General features: G+C 37.3%; 1 protein-coding gene across 10 annotated transcripts in view; it reads right to left on the bottom strand.

Moving 5' to 3' along the window:
* FER (FER tyrosine kinase) overlaps positions 1 to 17,993 on the bottom strand; it is a 438,558-nt gene that overhangs the window by 14,493 nt on the left and 406,072 nt on the right. For all 10 annotated transcript variants that reach the window (XM_058538168.1, XM_058538214.1, XM_058538222.1 and 7 more), the window contains one exon: positions 1,421 to 1,575. In XM_058538168.1, coding sequence (XP_058394151.1) covers positions 1,421 to 1,575 — 155 coding nt within the window. The remainder of the gene's footprint in view (positions 1 to 1,420; positions 1,576 to 17,993) is intronic.

Raw genomic sequence — 17,993 nt, 5'->3', positions numbered from 1 at the left:
TTAAACATAGAATTACCATATGACTCCTAATGTATACCCAGAATAATTGAAAACAGGTACTCAAGCAAATCCTGGTACACAAATGTTTATAGCAGCACTATTCACAATAGCCAAGAGGTGAAAACCGCTCAAATATACATCAGTGGGTGAATGGATTAACAAGTTGTGGTAAAAACATAAAATGTAATATTATTCAGCCATAAAATGGAATGAAGTACTGATACATACTACAACATGGATGAACCTCAAAAACATTATGCTAAGTGAAAGAAGCCACACACAAAAGGTCACATATTGTATGGTTCCATTTATACGAAATATGCAGAATAGGTATATCCATAACAACAAAAAGCAGATATGTGGTTGCCAGTGGCTGGGGGGAGGGAGGAATGGGGAGTAACTTCTTAATGGGTATAGGGTTTTATTTTGGAGTGATGAAAATGTTTTGGAACTAGATAGAGATAGTAGTTGCACAACATTATGAATTGTACTAAATGCCACTGAACTGTTGACTTTAAAATGGTTAATTTTATGTTACATGAATTTTACCTCAAAACAAAAGCTTTATGTCTTTAATTTAGGCATTAAGTTAAGGCATTTATAAATGCTTTATTAATTTTTCATGATGAAGTAATTTTTCATTTTAAAGAAACAAAGAATAATTTTATGATATTTCTATTCAAAACATACTACATCCATTCACCAACCCATGGCTCATATGTTGCTTCCCTTAATGAAAATGTGATTTCTAATTTCACTTAAAGCACAATCTTTTTTTTTTATTCTTGAGCTGTTACCCATCTTGTTATGGCCCATTTCATCCCAATCACAGATAATGCAAGCTGTATTTATTTCCAGTTACAATGACACATAAGAATTCAAGTGAAAAATATCCCTGCTGTTTTAAAATGTAAGTCTCATCTCTCTCTTCCCACAAGATTTATACAAGTTCCAGAGATGCTAAGAAACCATGTTGATTTTCAGAGTGACAGACTACAGAATAGATTGACTTAATATTTTAGGATCCTAACAGATGAGATTATTGGACCAATTATAAGATATTCAAAAGAAATGGTCCAGAGCCACAGCAACACTTTTACTGTGTATAATTTCACTATCAAAATATTCATATTTTTGGATAAAAACACAAACTCTCTTAGATGCATAGTCATATTTAACAGGCTTGTGAGTGTATCCATCTTTTAAATCTAGTAATCTTACATATAGAAATCTGATCAATAAAGTCAATGAAGTAAGTTCGTGCTCATGTTTAAGTGCAAACTAAGAACATTTACACATTTGTGCTGATCCTCAAATCATTCTAACTTGGACTCTGCTCTACCCTATAACTTTGCATGTGAATGTTTTGTGCTAATGGAGTCCATTTTTACCACCAAAAAGAAATAGAGTCTATTCTTACCATAATTAAGAGCTTCTGGTGCTGTCCATTTAATGGGAATCTGCTTTAAGCCAGAAGATGAATACACTCCACCATCCTCTTGACGAGACATTCCAAAGTCACTGATTTTTAGAACATTATTTTCACCTACCAGGCAGTTTCTTGCAGCAAGATCCCTAGGTTACAATAAGACATAGAAAACACCTATTAAAACAAATTGAAAGCCGCTTTCACGCTTATGACTTCCACACTTTGCATTTTTACATTTGCAATGTATTCATAATAAGGTTAAGAATGCTTGTGATTTACCAGTCTTTCCCATCTTTTCTGTCACAGGTAAAAATCATCCATGAGAACATTTGCATATGCAACAGGCCACATGCTAATTTTCTATGCACCACATATATTTCCATTTAAATAGATAAACGCTGATTCTAGGGTTAAGAGAAAATCACAAAGGAGAGGCTAAGCAAACTTGGCATTATTTCTCCTTGACTGGCTTTCCTAGAGCAGCACTGTCCAACAGAACTTTCTGTGATGATGGAATGTTCTCTATCTGTACTGTCCAACAGGTAGCCATTAGCCACGTGTGACTATTGAACACTTGCAATATGGCCAGTGTGATTGAAAAACTGTACTTTTTATTGTATCTACTTTTAGTTAATTAAATCTAAATAGCTGCAAGTCACTAGTAGCTACTGAGTGGCCTCTGGCAGTGGAGCCTTAGAGCTTCCCACAGGCTAGAGAATGGCTGAGGGGCCAGAGAGGCTGGCAACTCTTTTTCTATTGTGTCTGGGACAGGCAAAACTCTATATAATGATTTCGCCCTGCTTCTCTCTCCCACCTCAACTTGTTCCACTCTGTCTATAATTTTCTATATTCCAGCTATACTGGGCTTCTCTTTGTCCCCAAAGGCAGGACAAGTCCCCTAAACTCAGCAGGCTTATTTCCACTGTAGGGCCTTTGCACTTAGTGTTCCTTTTGTCTGGAGTGCTCTCCTTTGAGACCTTTGCATAGCTGGCTCCTCTTCATTCATCCTTAGTTCAAATGTCCTCTCCTCAGAGAAGTCTCTCCTGACCACCCTTATCTGATAGTGAACAAAATAGCCCAAGTTCCTACTCTAATTAGAGTGGAGAAGACATTCAATAATCAAATTCATATATGTACATATAAGTGTTTATATATATGCACGTATGTACAAAGAGAAAGTACACACATACACATGCAGAAAATCAGATAATGTGTCACATGGTGCTGAGTGTTAAGAAGAAAAAAAGCTGTATAAAGGGAAAAAGTTTTATAAGCGGAAATCCTATTTTAGATAGGCTGTTGGGGAAGATCTCTTTGATACTGTGATATTTGATCACAAGCCTGAAGGAAGTTAAGGAGCAAGCCATGGGGATATCTAGGAGAACAGCATTCAAGATAGAAGGAACAGTAGATACAAAGGCTCTGAAATTGGTACATCCTTGGGGTATTCAAGGAACATCAACATTCCACTCCACCAGTGTAGGTGGAGTGGAATGAGTGAGGGAGAGAATAGTAGATTTAATCAGAGAGTTAGGCCGGAACAAGTGACGTACGGCCTTTTAATAGTAAGCTACTTGGATTTTATTCAGTGAGCTGGGAGGTAACCGGAGAGTTCTGCACACAGAATGACCTGATCTGACTTATGTTTTGAGGACTGTATGCTACTAAGTGGAGAATGGACTGGCAGAACCAGAGAGACCAGTGAGGAGACTATTTCAGAAGTCTAGGGGAGGCGATGATAGCCCGCACTAAGAGGAAAGTGATGGAGTTAGTCAGAAGTTGTCAGATTCAGAATATATTTTAAAAGTATAATCAATAGGATTTGCTGGTAGATTGGACGTAGAGTAGGAGAGAAAAGGAGTCAAGGATGACCCCAAGATACTTTGGCCTAAGCAACTGGAAGAACGGAGCTGACATTTACCGAAATGGGGAAGTCCAGGGGGAAGACCAGATTCACAGATTGTAGCAGAGACAGCTAGTTGCTTCCCAATGTCCATTATCCTCTTTTTTAGTAAAAGAATCTCAATTTTAGCGGAATATAGTGCCAGCTAGCTAAAAACTGCTATCCTTCCCAACCTTATCAACAGTTGACTGGTGATGACAGTATTTCCTAAGGGTGTTAACCTTGGAATTGCTGAACGCAATTAATGATCAGAGAAGTAATATTTTTATATTCCTGTAGAAGACTTGGGTGGTAGTACCTAAAGACATTCAGAAAGGAATGTGAAATTTTCTGCTTTACTAATTTGCTAAGATTGATTTTATTCATTAGATCAAGTTTCACAGTGGAGAGCCTTAGAAGAAGCCCAAGGTTAAAATTACATCTCTGACTCACTTCCCAGTCTTTAGATGTAGCATGATCACCCACTGGAAGAGTGATGGACCCTGGTTTCTTGCTGGACAAAATGAGTGACAGTGAAATGCTGGTTCATTTATCTACTTACATTAATCTGTAGGAAGGAACTATATACTGGCTCAGGACTCCAAGTCCTACTTATGGCATAGCTGGCCAGAATAAATCCTAGCTCTGCCACTTATCATTTGTGTGGCCTTGGCATATTAAGCTTCATTTTACTCATCTAAAAAAATAAAACCTACCAGGGGTTAAATGAGCTAATGTTTGTAAAGTGTTAGCATATAATATGTGGCTCAAAATAAGTCTTAAGTAAGCTATCATCATCTGTACTGTTATTTCTACCATTTATGTATTACTACTACCACCACTACCACTACCACCACCACCACCACTACTACTACAAGAGGCCCTGGAACAGCATGGATAAATCACTTCTCAAAATAAGTTTCTAAGAGTATGTCATGATCACAAAGGAAAAGGGCCTGGCACCAGGAAACTCATGGCTACAAAGAGGTAGCTTTGTAAAACAGACTTCCAAAGATGGAGCTGAAATTATTATTTACATATTGAAAATTTCATAATTAAAGTTACACAGAATTAGCTGAATGTTCATGGTTTCCACATTATTCTTTTGAATTACCAGTAGAATAAAAATCTTAAGGTCTTCATCTCTGTTGAGATTGGGTTCATTTGTCTTTGGAGATAATGAATTTTTCTACATGGTAGGCATATGAATTTTTCAGTAGGCTATTTCCTTTCTGTTACTTTTTTGTGCCCAAAGCAAGATCCAGAAGGGTATTTGTGCTTGTTGACTGTTGACCAATAATTAGACTGTATGTTATTTTTTGGAGTTAGATTTAGGGACTCCCCTTCCTTCACTTTCTATCCTCCTCTCTCAGGATGAGAGGGAAAAACACTGTTTAACACCTTCCTGAAAGAGTTATTAAATCTATTGTTAGTAAATGAATAAAAGTGATCTGTTGGAGGAATTTTTGAGAGATTCTGGATATATCTGACTCAGGGAGATCCATCAATTTAATTAATATTACATATATTTAAAAAATTTTTTTTGAAGAGGACAAGCAATATAGTTATTGCTTAAGTTCTGGATCCAGACTATCGTTTTCAAACTCTACCTTCTGAGGTTGCCATTCTGGCATGGCAATGTAAACCTATAATCCATGCCTCCTGCTGATTATAACTAAAATCTCTAGGCAAAATACCAAAATAACTCCCTGAAGATTCCTCAAAGTAAAGAAACACAGGTGGATTCTAGAGGACAGCAATAACTTACAATGGCAACTGGATGCGAATGAATTTCCTGTTTTGTAGTTTTTTCCCTCATTTCTCTTGCAGCTTCCCCCGAATGTGGGCTCCAGGTATAGAGTAATATAAGGGAGGAAGCAGCAGCGCCTGAAACTCCAATAGAGCCAGGGAGTGTGGGGAAAGGGCTAGAGAAGAGCATCATCTGGTTCCATGTTTGAACCTGCACAAGTCTCAGCCTAAGCCCTGAGATACACATATGAGGGGCAGACCTAAACCTGCTCAGAGAACTGAACTCACATTTAAGCCATGTCTCAAGGTAACCCCTGAATGATACACACAGGATGGTCCCACACACAGGCTTGAAGAGTTAACTGTGATTTGAATCACTGCAAGATAGAATTTGTGGTCTGAACCTGACTGGGTTGATTGCCTGCTAAAACAATGCATCAACAGTCTCCAGAGGAACATAACAGGAACTTAGAACCTACACAATATAATATTCACAATATCAAGGGCACAATTCAAAATTGCTGAACATACAAAAAAGAAAAATGTGATCAATTCTAAAGGGAAAAGCAATCAACAAATGCCAACATCATGATAATCAGATATAAAGCGGCTATTCTAAATATACTTCATGAAATAAAGGGAAACACACTTGAAATGAATGAAAAAGCAGATTTTCTCAGTAGGGGTGAAAAAAAAACTAAAAAAAAATTACAGAAATGTTAAAACTTAAAAATAAAATAAAATATCTGAACTAAAAAAAAAATCACTGCAAAGGCTCAACAGCATACTGGTGATGACAGAGGAAAGAGTCAGTACGTTTGAAGATAAACCATATAAAATATCCAAGCTGAAGAACACAAAGAAAGGAAAATAGGAAAACGTGAACAGAGCCTCAGGGGCCTGTAGAATATCAAAAGATCACAAATACATATTATTGGAGTCCCAGGAGTAGAGGCACAAGACACTGGGGAAGAAAATCTGTTTGAAGAAATAATGACTCAAAAATTCCCAAATTTAGTTGAAAGAAATAAATCTACATATTCATGAATCTTTGTGAACTCCAAACAGGATAAAAATCAAAGGAAAAAACACCTACACATATCATAATCAAGCTGACGAAATCCAAGGAAAAGAAAAAGTCTTAAAAGCAGATAGAGAAAATGACACATTATATACAGAGAATAATGATTAGAATAATCACAGATTTCTCAAAAGAAATGATGGGGGACAGAAGGCAGTGGAATAACATCTTTCTTTTGCTAAGATAGCAATTCTTCCCAAATTGATCTACAGATTTAATGTACTCCCAATCAAAATTCTGGCAGATGTCTCTGTCAACTCAGAATTCTACAGTCAGCAAAAATATCCTAGAGGCATAAAGGCAGAATAAAGACATTGTCAGATGAAGGAAAACTAAGAGAATTCATTGGCAGCAGACCAACTCTATTAGAAATGCTATAAGTAATATTTCAGGCTGAAGGGAAATGATACCAGAAAGAACTCTGACACATCAGGATAGAAGGAAGCACAAGAATGGTAAATATCTGGGTAAATACAAAACACTATGTTTTTCCCCCTCAAGTTCTTTAAAATATGACTGAATATTGAAAACAAATATAGCATTATCTGGTCACATTTTCAATGTATGTAAATATTATACATATGACAACTACCATATAAAGGTTGGGTGTAGGCAAAGGAACCCATATGGTTCCAAATTTTCTACATTTTACATGAAGTGGTGCAATATTAACTCTAAATAATCTGTGGAAGGTTAGGCGAATGTATTGCAATCCATAGACCAACCACTAAAAATAATGATGTAAAGAGATATAGCCAAAAAGTCAAGAGATAAAATAAAATGGAACACTAAAAATATTCAAACATCAGAGAGTCAAAGTATCAAATATTTAAAATATCAGTATCAAGAATGAAAAATGGTTATTACTACTGATTCTACAGATATTGAAAGCATAATCATAAGACACTATTAAAAATGTCATGCCAACAAATTTCACAGCTTAGATGAAATGGATATACTTCTTGAAAATATAAATTAGCAAAATTGACACAAGAAGATACAGAAAATCTGAATAGTTCTATAACTACTAACAAAAATAAATGTGGTATCAAAAATCTTCCTAAAAAGCAAACTCCAACTCAAATGGTTTCATTAGTAAGTTCTATAAAACATTCAAAGAAGAAATAACAATAATATTATGCAAACTTTTAAAAAAAATAGAGGACAGTAACTGCCTAACTCATTTTATGAGGCCAGTAGAACTCTAATACAAAATGTGACAAAGACATTATCAAGGAAATTACAGAAGAATACCCTTATGAAGACAGAGCCAAATATTTTTAACAAAATATTAGCAAATCAAATCCAATAATACATAAAAAAGATAACATATCATGACTAAGAATGGTTTACCCTAGGGGCTGGCCTGGTGGCATAGCAGTTAAGTTCATGTGTTCCGCTTTGGTGGCCCAGAGTTTGCTGGTTCAGATCCTGGGTGTGGACCTACTCACTGCTCATCAAACCATGCTGAGGCAGCATCCCACATAGAAGAGATACAACTCTACAACTATGATATACAAATATGTACTGGGGCTTTGGGGAGAAAAAAGTAAAAGAGGAAGATTGGCAACAGATGTTAGCACAGGGCCAACCTTCCTCAAACAAAAAAAAAATAAAAAGTAGTTCTTTAAATGTTTAAAAAAAAAAAAAAGAATGGTTTACCCTAGTAATGCAAGGTTGGTTTAACATTTGAAAATTAATCAATGTAATTCACTAGATTAACAGAATATGGGGAAAAAAACATAACCATATGAATATTCCAACTGATGCAGAAAAACATTTGACAACATTCAATATCTATTAATGATAAAATGCCCAGCTAACTAGAAATATTAAGGAACGTCCTCAACCTAACAAAGGGTATCTATAGAAAGTTCAATCACTAAGATTATATTTAATGGAGAAAGACAATATTGCTTTCCCCTGAGATCAAGGCAAGGACACCCACTTTCTTGTATTCAAAAGAGCCTCTGTTCTTGAGGTCCTAGTCTTTGAAATAAGACATGAAAGAAAAAGTCAAAAAATAAAAAGGCACAAAAAACAGAAAGAAAGTAAAACTACCTCTATTTGCACTATTTGCAGATGATATGATTTTTTTTACATAGAAAATCACATGCAATTTATATAACAAGAATTAAAACAAATAAATGAATTTAGCAAGTTTGCAAGACAATAGGTTAATACAGAAAAGTATTCTTGCATGCTAGCAGCAAACAATTGGAAAACAAACTCTATTTCCAGTAATGCCAGTAAAACAAATACCTGAAAATAAGTCTAGCAAAACACAACCAAGTCCTTTACACTTAAAACTGCAAAACTTGAGCCAGCCGTGATGGACTAGTGGTTAACGTTTGGGGGCACTCTGCTTTGGCGGCCCAGATTCGGTTCCCCGGCACAAAACCATACCACTCATCTGTCAGTAGCCATGCTGTGGTGGCGGCTCACGTAGAAGAACTAGAAGGACCTACAAGAAGAATATACAACTATGTAGGGGCTTTAGGGTGGAAAAAAAAAAGAAAAAAAAAACTGCAAAACTTGACTGATAAAAAATAACAAATAAATGGAAAGATATTCCAAGCTCATGAAGTAGAAGACTCAATATTAAGATGGCCATTCTTCCCAAATTAATCTATAGATTTAATGCACTCCCAATCATTATTCTAGCAGATGTCTTTGTAAAATCAGACAACCTGAATTTAAAATGGATATGGAAATGCAAAGGCTCTAGAATAATCAAAACAATTTTAAGAAAGAAGTACAAAGTTGAAGCACTTACTTAACCTGATTTTAAATCTTACTATAAAGCTATTGTTATCAATACAATTCAGTAAAGGTGAAAAGATATATAGAACACAATAGAGGGTCCAGAAATAGATCCACAAATGTGTAGTCAACTGATTTTTGACAGAGGTATAAGGGTACCTCAGTGTGCACCTCCCAATCCCAATCAGGGGGCTGCTGACTCCTTCTTGGGGCCAAATGGTTACTCTTGGTCAGAATGAGCTTTTATTACTGCAGCATTTTAGTCATTGACGGGATTTCAGTGTTAGTACTTTCCTGAGGATAACATCTCTGCTTTATGACTACATATATTTCTGTTGACATAGCTGTCGTCACTGCACCACCAGTTTAGAGGTTTGTCTTCTGAAATGAGGATTACTATTCTGTGAGGGACCAATCGAAAACTGAGTTAGAGATACCTTCAATTCAATGTACATAACATTTCAATAACATTTATAGAAAACTCTTCTTTCTTTGGGTTGCATTAAGTTCAAGTAAATGGCAAGAGTATCTTTTTGGCATAATCTATGAATCAAAATAAGACCTAGGCCTTCAGGCAAGAAACATGCACTGCATACTCACTGTTTGCCTGCTATTCTAATAAGCACTAAAGGGGACAGGAAAACCAGATAAGATCTCCGGGCTGAGAAGCTGACAATCTAATTTGAGAGATAAGGCAGACATAACACCTCTCCCTCTTTTCTCTCCATTCCTTTCTTTATTAAGCTCGCTACTGCCCAGCCCTGAGTCAGACACTCTAGGAAACACACTGGTGCTCCCTGCCTCTTCACACATGCAACTGCTAGAGAACAAGCCAACATGAGCCAGTGTGTTCCAGACTGCAAATCCTACAGGAATTCAGAGATGAGAAATCTCATAATAGGCTGGCGTTGTCATTCACAGGAGGCATCAGGGATGGCTATAAATCACCACGTGCAGAGGAATATAACAGCAAATGCTGCTGACTGCCAAGAGGATATGGAAATGTTCCACTTACGTCTGCCAAGTAATCTTATTTGAAGATTCAAAGTCAAACTTTTGAGTGTGTGTACCAGAGGTGTCTTACAAGTTATACACAATATGAGACAGGCTAATTAAGGATAAAATGAGAACAGAGAGCAGTTACAGGAAATCCAATGCCAGCAAGCAATGGAGATGAGTAAATTTTCTTTGCTATCTGGGAAGCACAACAGTGGGCATCTTGCTCTGTGGTGATGTTGCCTCTCAGAGCAAATATCACAGTAAACCAGGATGAACCAGGGTTCTCCTTGCCATGCTGCTTTGTCCCAAACGTTTACTACTCGCATCTATGATTTCACAGTCAGGATTTATCCCTCACGTAAAAAGGAGTTAGAGAAGTTTTTTTTTTTTTTTTATTGTACAAAGACTATTCCTACTTGATCTGGATCATACTGAACGACAAATAACTATCAACACTTACAAGGAGAAAACCTCTTTAAGGCCCTGAGGTTTCCTCATTCTGACTAAAACATGGCATGAAACCAACAACCCAGGGGGTGAGGAATAAATGAAGCAGACTTCACTTGCCCTACTAAGTTCTGATAAAAAGAGCAGAATTGTCTTATCTTATTACTGCACAACATATCTATATTTTGATAGCTGCAAGCATATTTTGGGAGCATTACAGAGCAGTGGTTAAAAGCACAAACTTTGAAACATTACATCATTTACGAGCTCTTGGACTTTTAGAAATTTACGTTTAGCCTCAGTTTTCTCATCTGTAAAAGGGGGATAATAATAGTATCTACCTCATCAGGTTGTTGTGAGAATTAAATAAAATATGTAAACTGCCCAGCACAGTAATTGAAAAATAGTGAGCACTCAATAAATGTTAGCCACACATAGATATAAAACTGCACATTTATCACAGCAAAACTTGAATTTTAGCCACAGGAACCATGTGCTGGAGAATCACTGCCTTTTTTCTCCTTCTAATTAGAATAAACTATTTGATAATTTTCTCTTTATATGAATATAAAAGCCATTCAATTTATCTCTTCTAACAAGAACAACAACATATAGTCTTGACTATGTGTCAGGCATGTAGTTCTAAGCATTTTTCATATATTAAGTCACTTAATTCTCCTAATTACTGTATTTATGATCTTCATTTTTCATAGATGATGAAACTGAAGCCCAGAGAATTAAGTGACTTGCCCAAGGTCATATACCAGTAAGTGCGAGACAGCAGGAATTGAACCTCAGCAGCCCAGCCCCAGAGTCTGCAATTTTAGCCACTTGCTATAATGACTCTCAATACATCTATTAATTCTCCTTTAGAATGTAATCAAACCATGGACCACTTAATCCATGCCCAATGGCACAATTTTGAATTTTAAACAGAAGAGCCAAAATTGGTTACTTTTAAGAAAGAGACACTTCAAACTCCCCCCTACCAAAAGAAAAAAGCAGAAACAGTCTATGTAATAAGCATATGCAAAATCTGTTTTCTGAAAAAGCCAAATGTCACCAACTGCTTTAAAACAATATACATGAGTGTTTTGATGGAAGGAGAGTAGAATTTCTGTTTCTTGTTGCAAAATTTTACACATAACAATAGAAATAGAACCGTAGATGGTTTCAACAGGGCGCACCAGGAAATGAGGGTGGGCAAGGTAAGGTGTCTTTGGCAACAGAGCTGGCACCTTGGGGACCATTTTATATTGGCCAATACCAAAGCCACTATTTAGCTGATAGTGGTGGAATCAGAAATTAGCCAAAAAAAGAGATGACCGGCCAGATTCTTCTGCAATTCACGTTGTTTATTTCCACTTCAGACTCTACCTTATCTTTCGTTTGAATTAAAAATACATGTAAATATGAAAATCTCCCTACATTTCTCATTTTTCGAGCAAACCCGATTTCACTCCCAGTTTTCCACTCATCTAATTGTTCCTCATCGCCTCTCTTCCCTTCACAGCCTCCTTCATCACACTTCCTATCTCTCCCTTCTGTGAATTCTGTGCCCATTATTAATGGGGCACTTATTTCTAAAAGAATGAGCCCCAAAGGAAGCCTCAGCTGCAAAACTGTGAAAATTAATCCCATTATTAGACTCTGCTTTTTCTCTTCCTCTGAAAAATTGCTCAGTGTCACAGACTTCTGGGAGGTGGGAAACAAAAGTGCCGCTTCTGTGAATACAGTTGTAGACCAGATGTGGAGTGAGGGTTGGAGTATAATTTGTGCTTTTTTGCTCAGACCTGGGCCAATGCCCTGTGGGTATATATGGTGAGAGCCAAAGGATCCCTTTCCTGAAACCCCTCTCCTGCTGCCTGCCAGGACACTTAGAATTCAGTGTCTGAGTCTCTTCATTTGCTACTGCTAAAAGGCAAATATGTTATTTGTGTGGAAGGGGGCACATATTACCACTTATTTACATTTTGGCATAAATTATTTGAACAGATAATTGAATAGACATCACACAAAGTCTTAAGGGAATGGGATGATAGGGCAGATATGTTCTGACAGTGAGAAAAAGAAGGAGAAAGGAAAATTGAATGGTACAGGGAACTGGCTGAGGACAGCAGGCAGTGGGCACTTATAGGAGAAGTCAGTTTGGGTGAATATTTAAGGATGTGATGGGGCACTGGGTGGGGGCAACAATGTAGACATAACTTCTAAAACACTTGTCTAGGGCTAGCTCTAGTGTGTTTATTCTAAATCAGGTTACCTTCTTAACCGCAGAGCAAGATCACCACTGGAGGCCTGGATACTCAACCACTGAATATATTTATACTGGAGTAATGCTCCACTGGGCTGCATTCAGGGGAGAAACAGAGGCCTTTGGTGATTTCCTCTGAAGAGGCTGCTGCCCAATAGCTCGGACACGAAACAGCCAAGTCCTTGCCTGACATAGCTGACTGAATGAGAACTACGTGGAAGCTATTGTAAGTCATCTGCCTTTACGTAAAATGGACATGTTCAGCACAGACAGATGTGCTTACTACTTCTGGCTCTTTCATCTCCTTTCCCTGGGCGACTCCCCTGTAAGAGAATTCTACTTGGACATGCACAAGTACAAACTTCACATATTCTCTTATTTAGCTTAGAAATCAAATTCCTACATAGCTAAAGAAAGAATTCATGCTAAATATGGATAATGAAAAACACTCAGAACCAAACAGTGCTAACACTTCCTTTAGTCCTAAATTTACCTGAAAAACCCATGGGGAACTTTCTTGGTATTTAACTACTGTGATTAATCTGGATGGTTTATAGCTTTATGAAATGGGTACTTTATTTGCATAGTCAGATATAAATCTCTCTCAGTCACTGTTTTCTGCTATCACCTGTGGGCCACACTGTGAAATGAGATACCAGATCTCTAGGGACTACCTCTGGGTACAATTTTAAATAAATATTGATCTAATGTTACGTCTCTCAATAAATAAAGAGTCTGGTCTAGGGGAACAGGGCAGGGGGAAGGACAAATTAAAAAACATTGATGGAAAGTAAATGTTTAAATCCCTTTAGTTCACATAAATATACCCAATCCCAATGGGTAATTCAGCAACAAAACTGAGCTCTGTCTTAAGCATGCACATTAAAGGCCAATAGCTATCTGAGGCTACAAAAAAATGCATCTCAAGGACTTGCCTCCAAAGTTAGCCTCAGTACTAATGGCAAGAGCCTCTATTCCTAAAAGACTCATGGAAGGGAGATTTAAAAAATATCCACCCACTCCAATTCTGAGAGTATGAGACGTGAAAACAGAAGCCACTTGTCTGAGTGACAAATGATATAACTTAAAATGTTACACTTGGATATAATAAGTTACTCTGAGCAACAGACAGAAAAAAGTGACAAAACCACTCCTGACTGCATAGCCATCATGATAACAGCTATCATTTACTGAGTGCTTTATATGTGCCAGGTACTGTTTTAAATGTTTTTCATATAACCCATTTTCTGTCAATACTCAACTTCATGCATACTAATCTGTATACTAAATACAGTTCACAGATTTTTCCAGAAGCAATGGTGCAAACATCTCCACTGTTCAGAGTTCTGGACTAGGGATTGGGAGGCTACAGTTCTTGCTAGTGTTTTCCTTAACAAGCTATGTAAGTGAGTACATCACACATCATCTTCCTGGACCTGGGAAATGAGAGCACCAATTCTTGACTTTTCTGAGCATGAGGGCTCCTGTATAATGTCAAACAATTTTACGGTTCCTTTGAACCACAACCACCCTGATGTGAGAGTTGTGTGTTTTATAATGGCTGACAGAGAAAATACAACATGATGCAAAGCTACTAAGAATTCAACAATGCTTTGAAATGAATTTGTATTTCGTTAATCACAACACTAAAACAGTACTGCATACAGAGAGATATAAGACATTATTCTATCTCAGATGATGCTTGATGCACACTTGGAACACTTGCAATAACTTGGAGGAACCAGGGGTCTGTTGTCCACCAGTTGGTAGCCAGCATATGGTCCTTTCAACTCTACATTCTGTATATTCTCTAGGTTAAAGGCATTGTCTTCCTGTAACTGGCTGGATGAATCTAGTCACACAGTGGTGCTAGATGGTCCTGGTGAAGAGTTTTCCACATTTCCAGTGCAACAGTGAGTGTCAACAGCTAATGAATGGAAGCAAAGCTGGGAGGGTAAGTTACAAGAGTGTCACTCCATGCAGCCAACAGTCCCACCCACCCCAGACCCAAACTATCACAATGCAGGCATCCTCTGGCTTCCTCTGCTGAATAACTGTGGGCTATGACCAAGAAAACACACTTCCCAACCCTGTAAGAATAATAGTAACCATTTATTCGGCACTTAGTATGTGTCAGGCATGATACCAGGCACTTTACCTATTATCCCTAATCCCTATTTGAAGTGTAGATGTCTCTGTTATACAGAAAAGGAACTGAGGCTCAGAGATTAAATAACTTGCCCAAGAACACACAGCTGATAAGTGGCTCAGTATGGAATGTGTCTTACTCCAAAGCCCATGTTCTTCCAGTATTCTACAATGCTGAGTTTTCTTTTGGTTTCTTTGAAATATTGTTCATTTTATCTTGACAAAACTTATACTCTGCAATCCCTGAGTAGGTAGATTTCTACCATTTTGTTCCTAAGACTTGATTTCTTTCCCATTTAACTTTAATGAAATAGAGCCCCTGCTCAGTTCTGAGGCTCTAGAATACAGACTATATTGAGAGGACTAAAATATGCATATTTTTTCTATTCTGTATAAAGGCACATGACAATTCCTTCAAAATCATTTGTTACTATTCATACTTTCATGATGTGACATACATACTCACACTGGGACCTAAATTAAGATATAAAAGGCACATAAAGGAGCAGAGCAACTGTGTAATCTGTGATGCACGAGGTGCCATAATGAGCTTCAGGATCATTTAAACTTTTAGAGTCTGCAAAATGTTCAGCTACTAATGAACAAACACACTCTAATTACAGTGGAATGCACCTAGACTTAGAAACTGAATGATCTGCGGGTGGTTAACTCTTTGTATGATTATCTTCTCTGTCCAAGGGATGCCACCAACTCTGCACTTTGTTGAGGGATCAGTAATGGACTACATCCCCCAAATGCCCTGCCCTCCAGTTCTCCCAACCAGACAGAGCTACATGGCCAACTTGCACTTTTGCCTCTGGTTTGGTGACGCCTAACAGACTCTTAGGCCCTACTCTTAGGCAGGTGGGACGACAGCTTCATCTGGAGTACTAATACAGAAAGTCTCTTTAGAACAGTTTGAGTCCCTATGTACAGAGGGGAAATACCTAATCATATTTACTGCGGCGCCAGTATCCTGTTAATGGAAAACACTTTTCAGTATTTATACGAATTCAAGAGAAGTAATGAATTTCTTTCATGTATCTCAACAGTTCTTTCCTTGCCAACCATTTACATTCTTTTAAAATGAAATTTTCATTGTTCCCATTTCAATTTCTAATGTTGTTTTCTATGTTTATGAAGTGATATCCCAGGTGACTTTATAATAAATTTCCCTTCAGTCTTATGATTGCTTTCAGGGTATGAAATCCAAATAAGAGAGTCTAAGTTATGAATACAGGTCTATTTTATAATAATTCACTTTTATCTTGAAACAAAGATCTGAAATTCAATTTCTTTTCTGTCTATATTTTCTTTCCATAGTCAGGAGAGCTTGCTTTATCTTTGTTCAATTTTAATTCTACATTATGTTTGATAACACTTTATTTTTGTGATATTATATTAAGATTTGATTTTATATATGTAGCTATTTCTCTCTTGTTGTAGTTCTACAAGATAAACATTTTTAAAAATATTCACCAAATGTTTTTCTATTATTAGTTGTTATTCATTCTGTGATTCTTTGATGTAATCCACACAAAATCTGCATTTTTGCATTCATGAAGGATTACTTGTCTGAACAAATATTAACTCTGCATACACATGTGTCCTTTTGGTCTCTTAATGAAATTTGCAGACCACATTTACATAAAACAAAATGTCTGAAAGACTCAAGGTGGACAAAATAATAATTTATATAAATGTAAAGCCTATTATGCCCAAAGAATTTCAAATTTTGGCATATTTACAGTGATCTCCAAACCACCAGAGGAAAAATGTGATAGTGGCTTAACACCATTCAGCAACAGTGTACAGCAGTGGAGGCAAATCAAAGAGTATATCACAGTATCTTGGCAAAACTACACGTGGAATAATTACCTACTGTAGGAACTTAACTAGGACACAGGATTTTTAAATTCCATGAAATATCAATTGTCATTTTAGTGCCATCAATTGAGTCTTAGCTGATATTAGATAATTCAAGTTGGCCATTTAGATTATTCAAAGTATTTTTTTTTTTTTTTTTTTTTTGTGAGGAGATCAGCCTTGTGCTAACATCCGCCAATCCTCCTCTTTTTTCTGCTGAGGAAGACGGCCCTGGGCTAACATCTGTGCCCATCTTCCTCCACTTTATGTGGGACGCCGCCACAGCATGGTTTGCCAAGCAGTAGGTCGGTGCGCGCCTGGGATCCGAACCAGCGAACCCCAGGCCGCCGCAGCGGAGCGCGCGCACTTAACCGCTTGCGCCACCAGGCCGGCCCCCTATTCAAAGTATTTTTAAGGCAAAGTAATTAGGGCTACATTTGCAAATAGACTTTCCTTGTTATTTTGGCACAAATGGTCATTAATCTGACATTAAAAACATGCCACAAAGCAATATATATCTTAGATTATGAGGCCCAACATGTTTGATAACAATGATGGTGGAGAAAAGAGATGAAATCATTTCTGATTATTTGACCTGAGAACTGATTAAGGAAACACTACTAAGTCTCTACTACACAGATGAGTTTCTATGTTCTAAGAACATGGCATTCTGTGGTTACTGCTTAACATACACAAAAACCCTTACTCTTTTACACCAGAAAGACATACTTCTAATTTATTTTGTATTTTTTGAAAGTACTATTCCATTAATCTTATAATTACAGAATCTAGCTACTAAAAGTACAGGACAAGATGTATATACACATATCCATACATGCCTATGTATGTACATATCAACCAATCAGTCCACCATTGGCTCAACATCCCTTTATTAAGGTCTTACTAGGTACCAGGTCCTCTACTATGCGCTGCAGATAAAGATAACCTAATTCCTTCCCTCAAGGAGCTCAATTTTACAAGAAGAGATAGCTATGTGAGTACATGAATTACAATATTGTAAATTAGAAGTTTGAAGGTTAGGAGTAGGCTCTCAGAGATAGGTGTCGTATGAAAAATATGGCCATAATATTTTGTACTTCTCCACCCCTTGTATCTAGGCTAACCCCGTGACTTCGGTGAGCAGAATGTGGCAGAAGTAATGTTAAGTAGTTTTGGAGTGTAGGCCTCAAGAGGCCTTGCAGCATCCACTGTTGTCTTATTGGAACGCTCCTGATACCATGTAAAGAAGCCTGGGTGAGAAACCATGTAGAGAGAGAGGGGTCCAGCCTATGGTCAGCAAGAAGGCCCCAAACATATAAGTGAGGCTATGTTAAACCCTCTAGCCCTAGTCAAGCTACTATATGACTGAAGCCAC

Source organism: Diceros bicornis, chromosome 1 (genome assembly GCF_020826845.1).
Source record: "Diceros bicornis minor isolate mBicDic1 chromosome 1, mDicBic1.mat.cur, whole genome shotgun sequence".
Classification (NCBI taxonomy): domain Eukaryota; kingdom Metazoa; phylum Chordata; class Mammalia; order Perissodactyla; family Rhinocerotidae; genus Diceros; species Diceros bicornis.
Note: the sequence above shows the minus strand (reverse complement) of the source record. Positions and strands in the feature narration are given on the sequence as shown.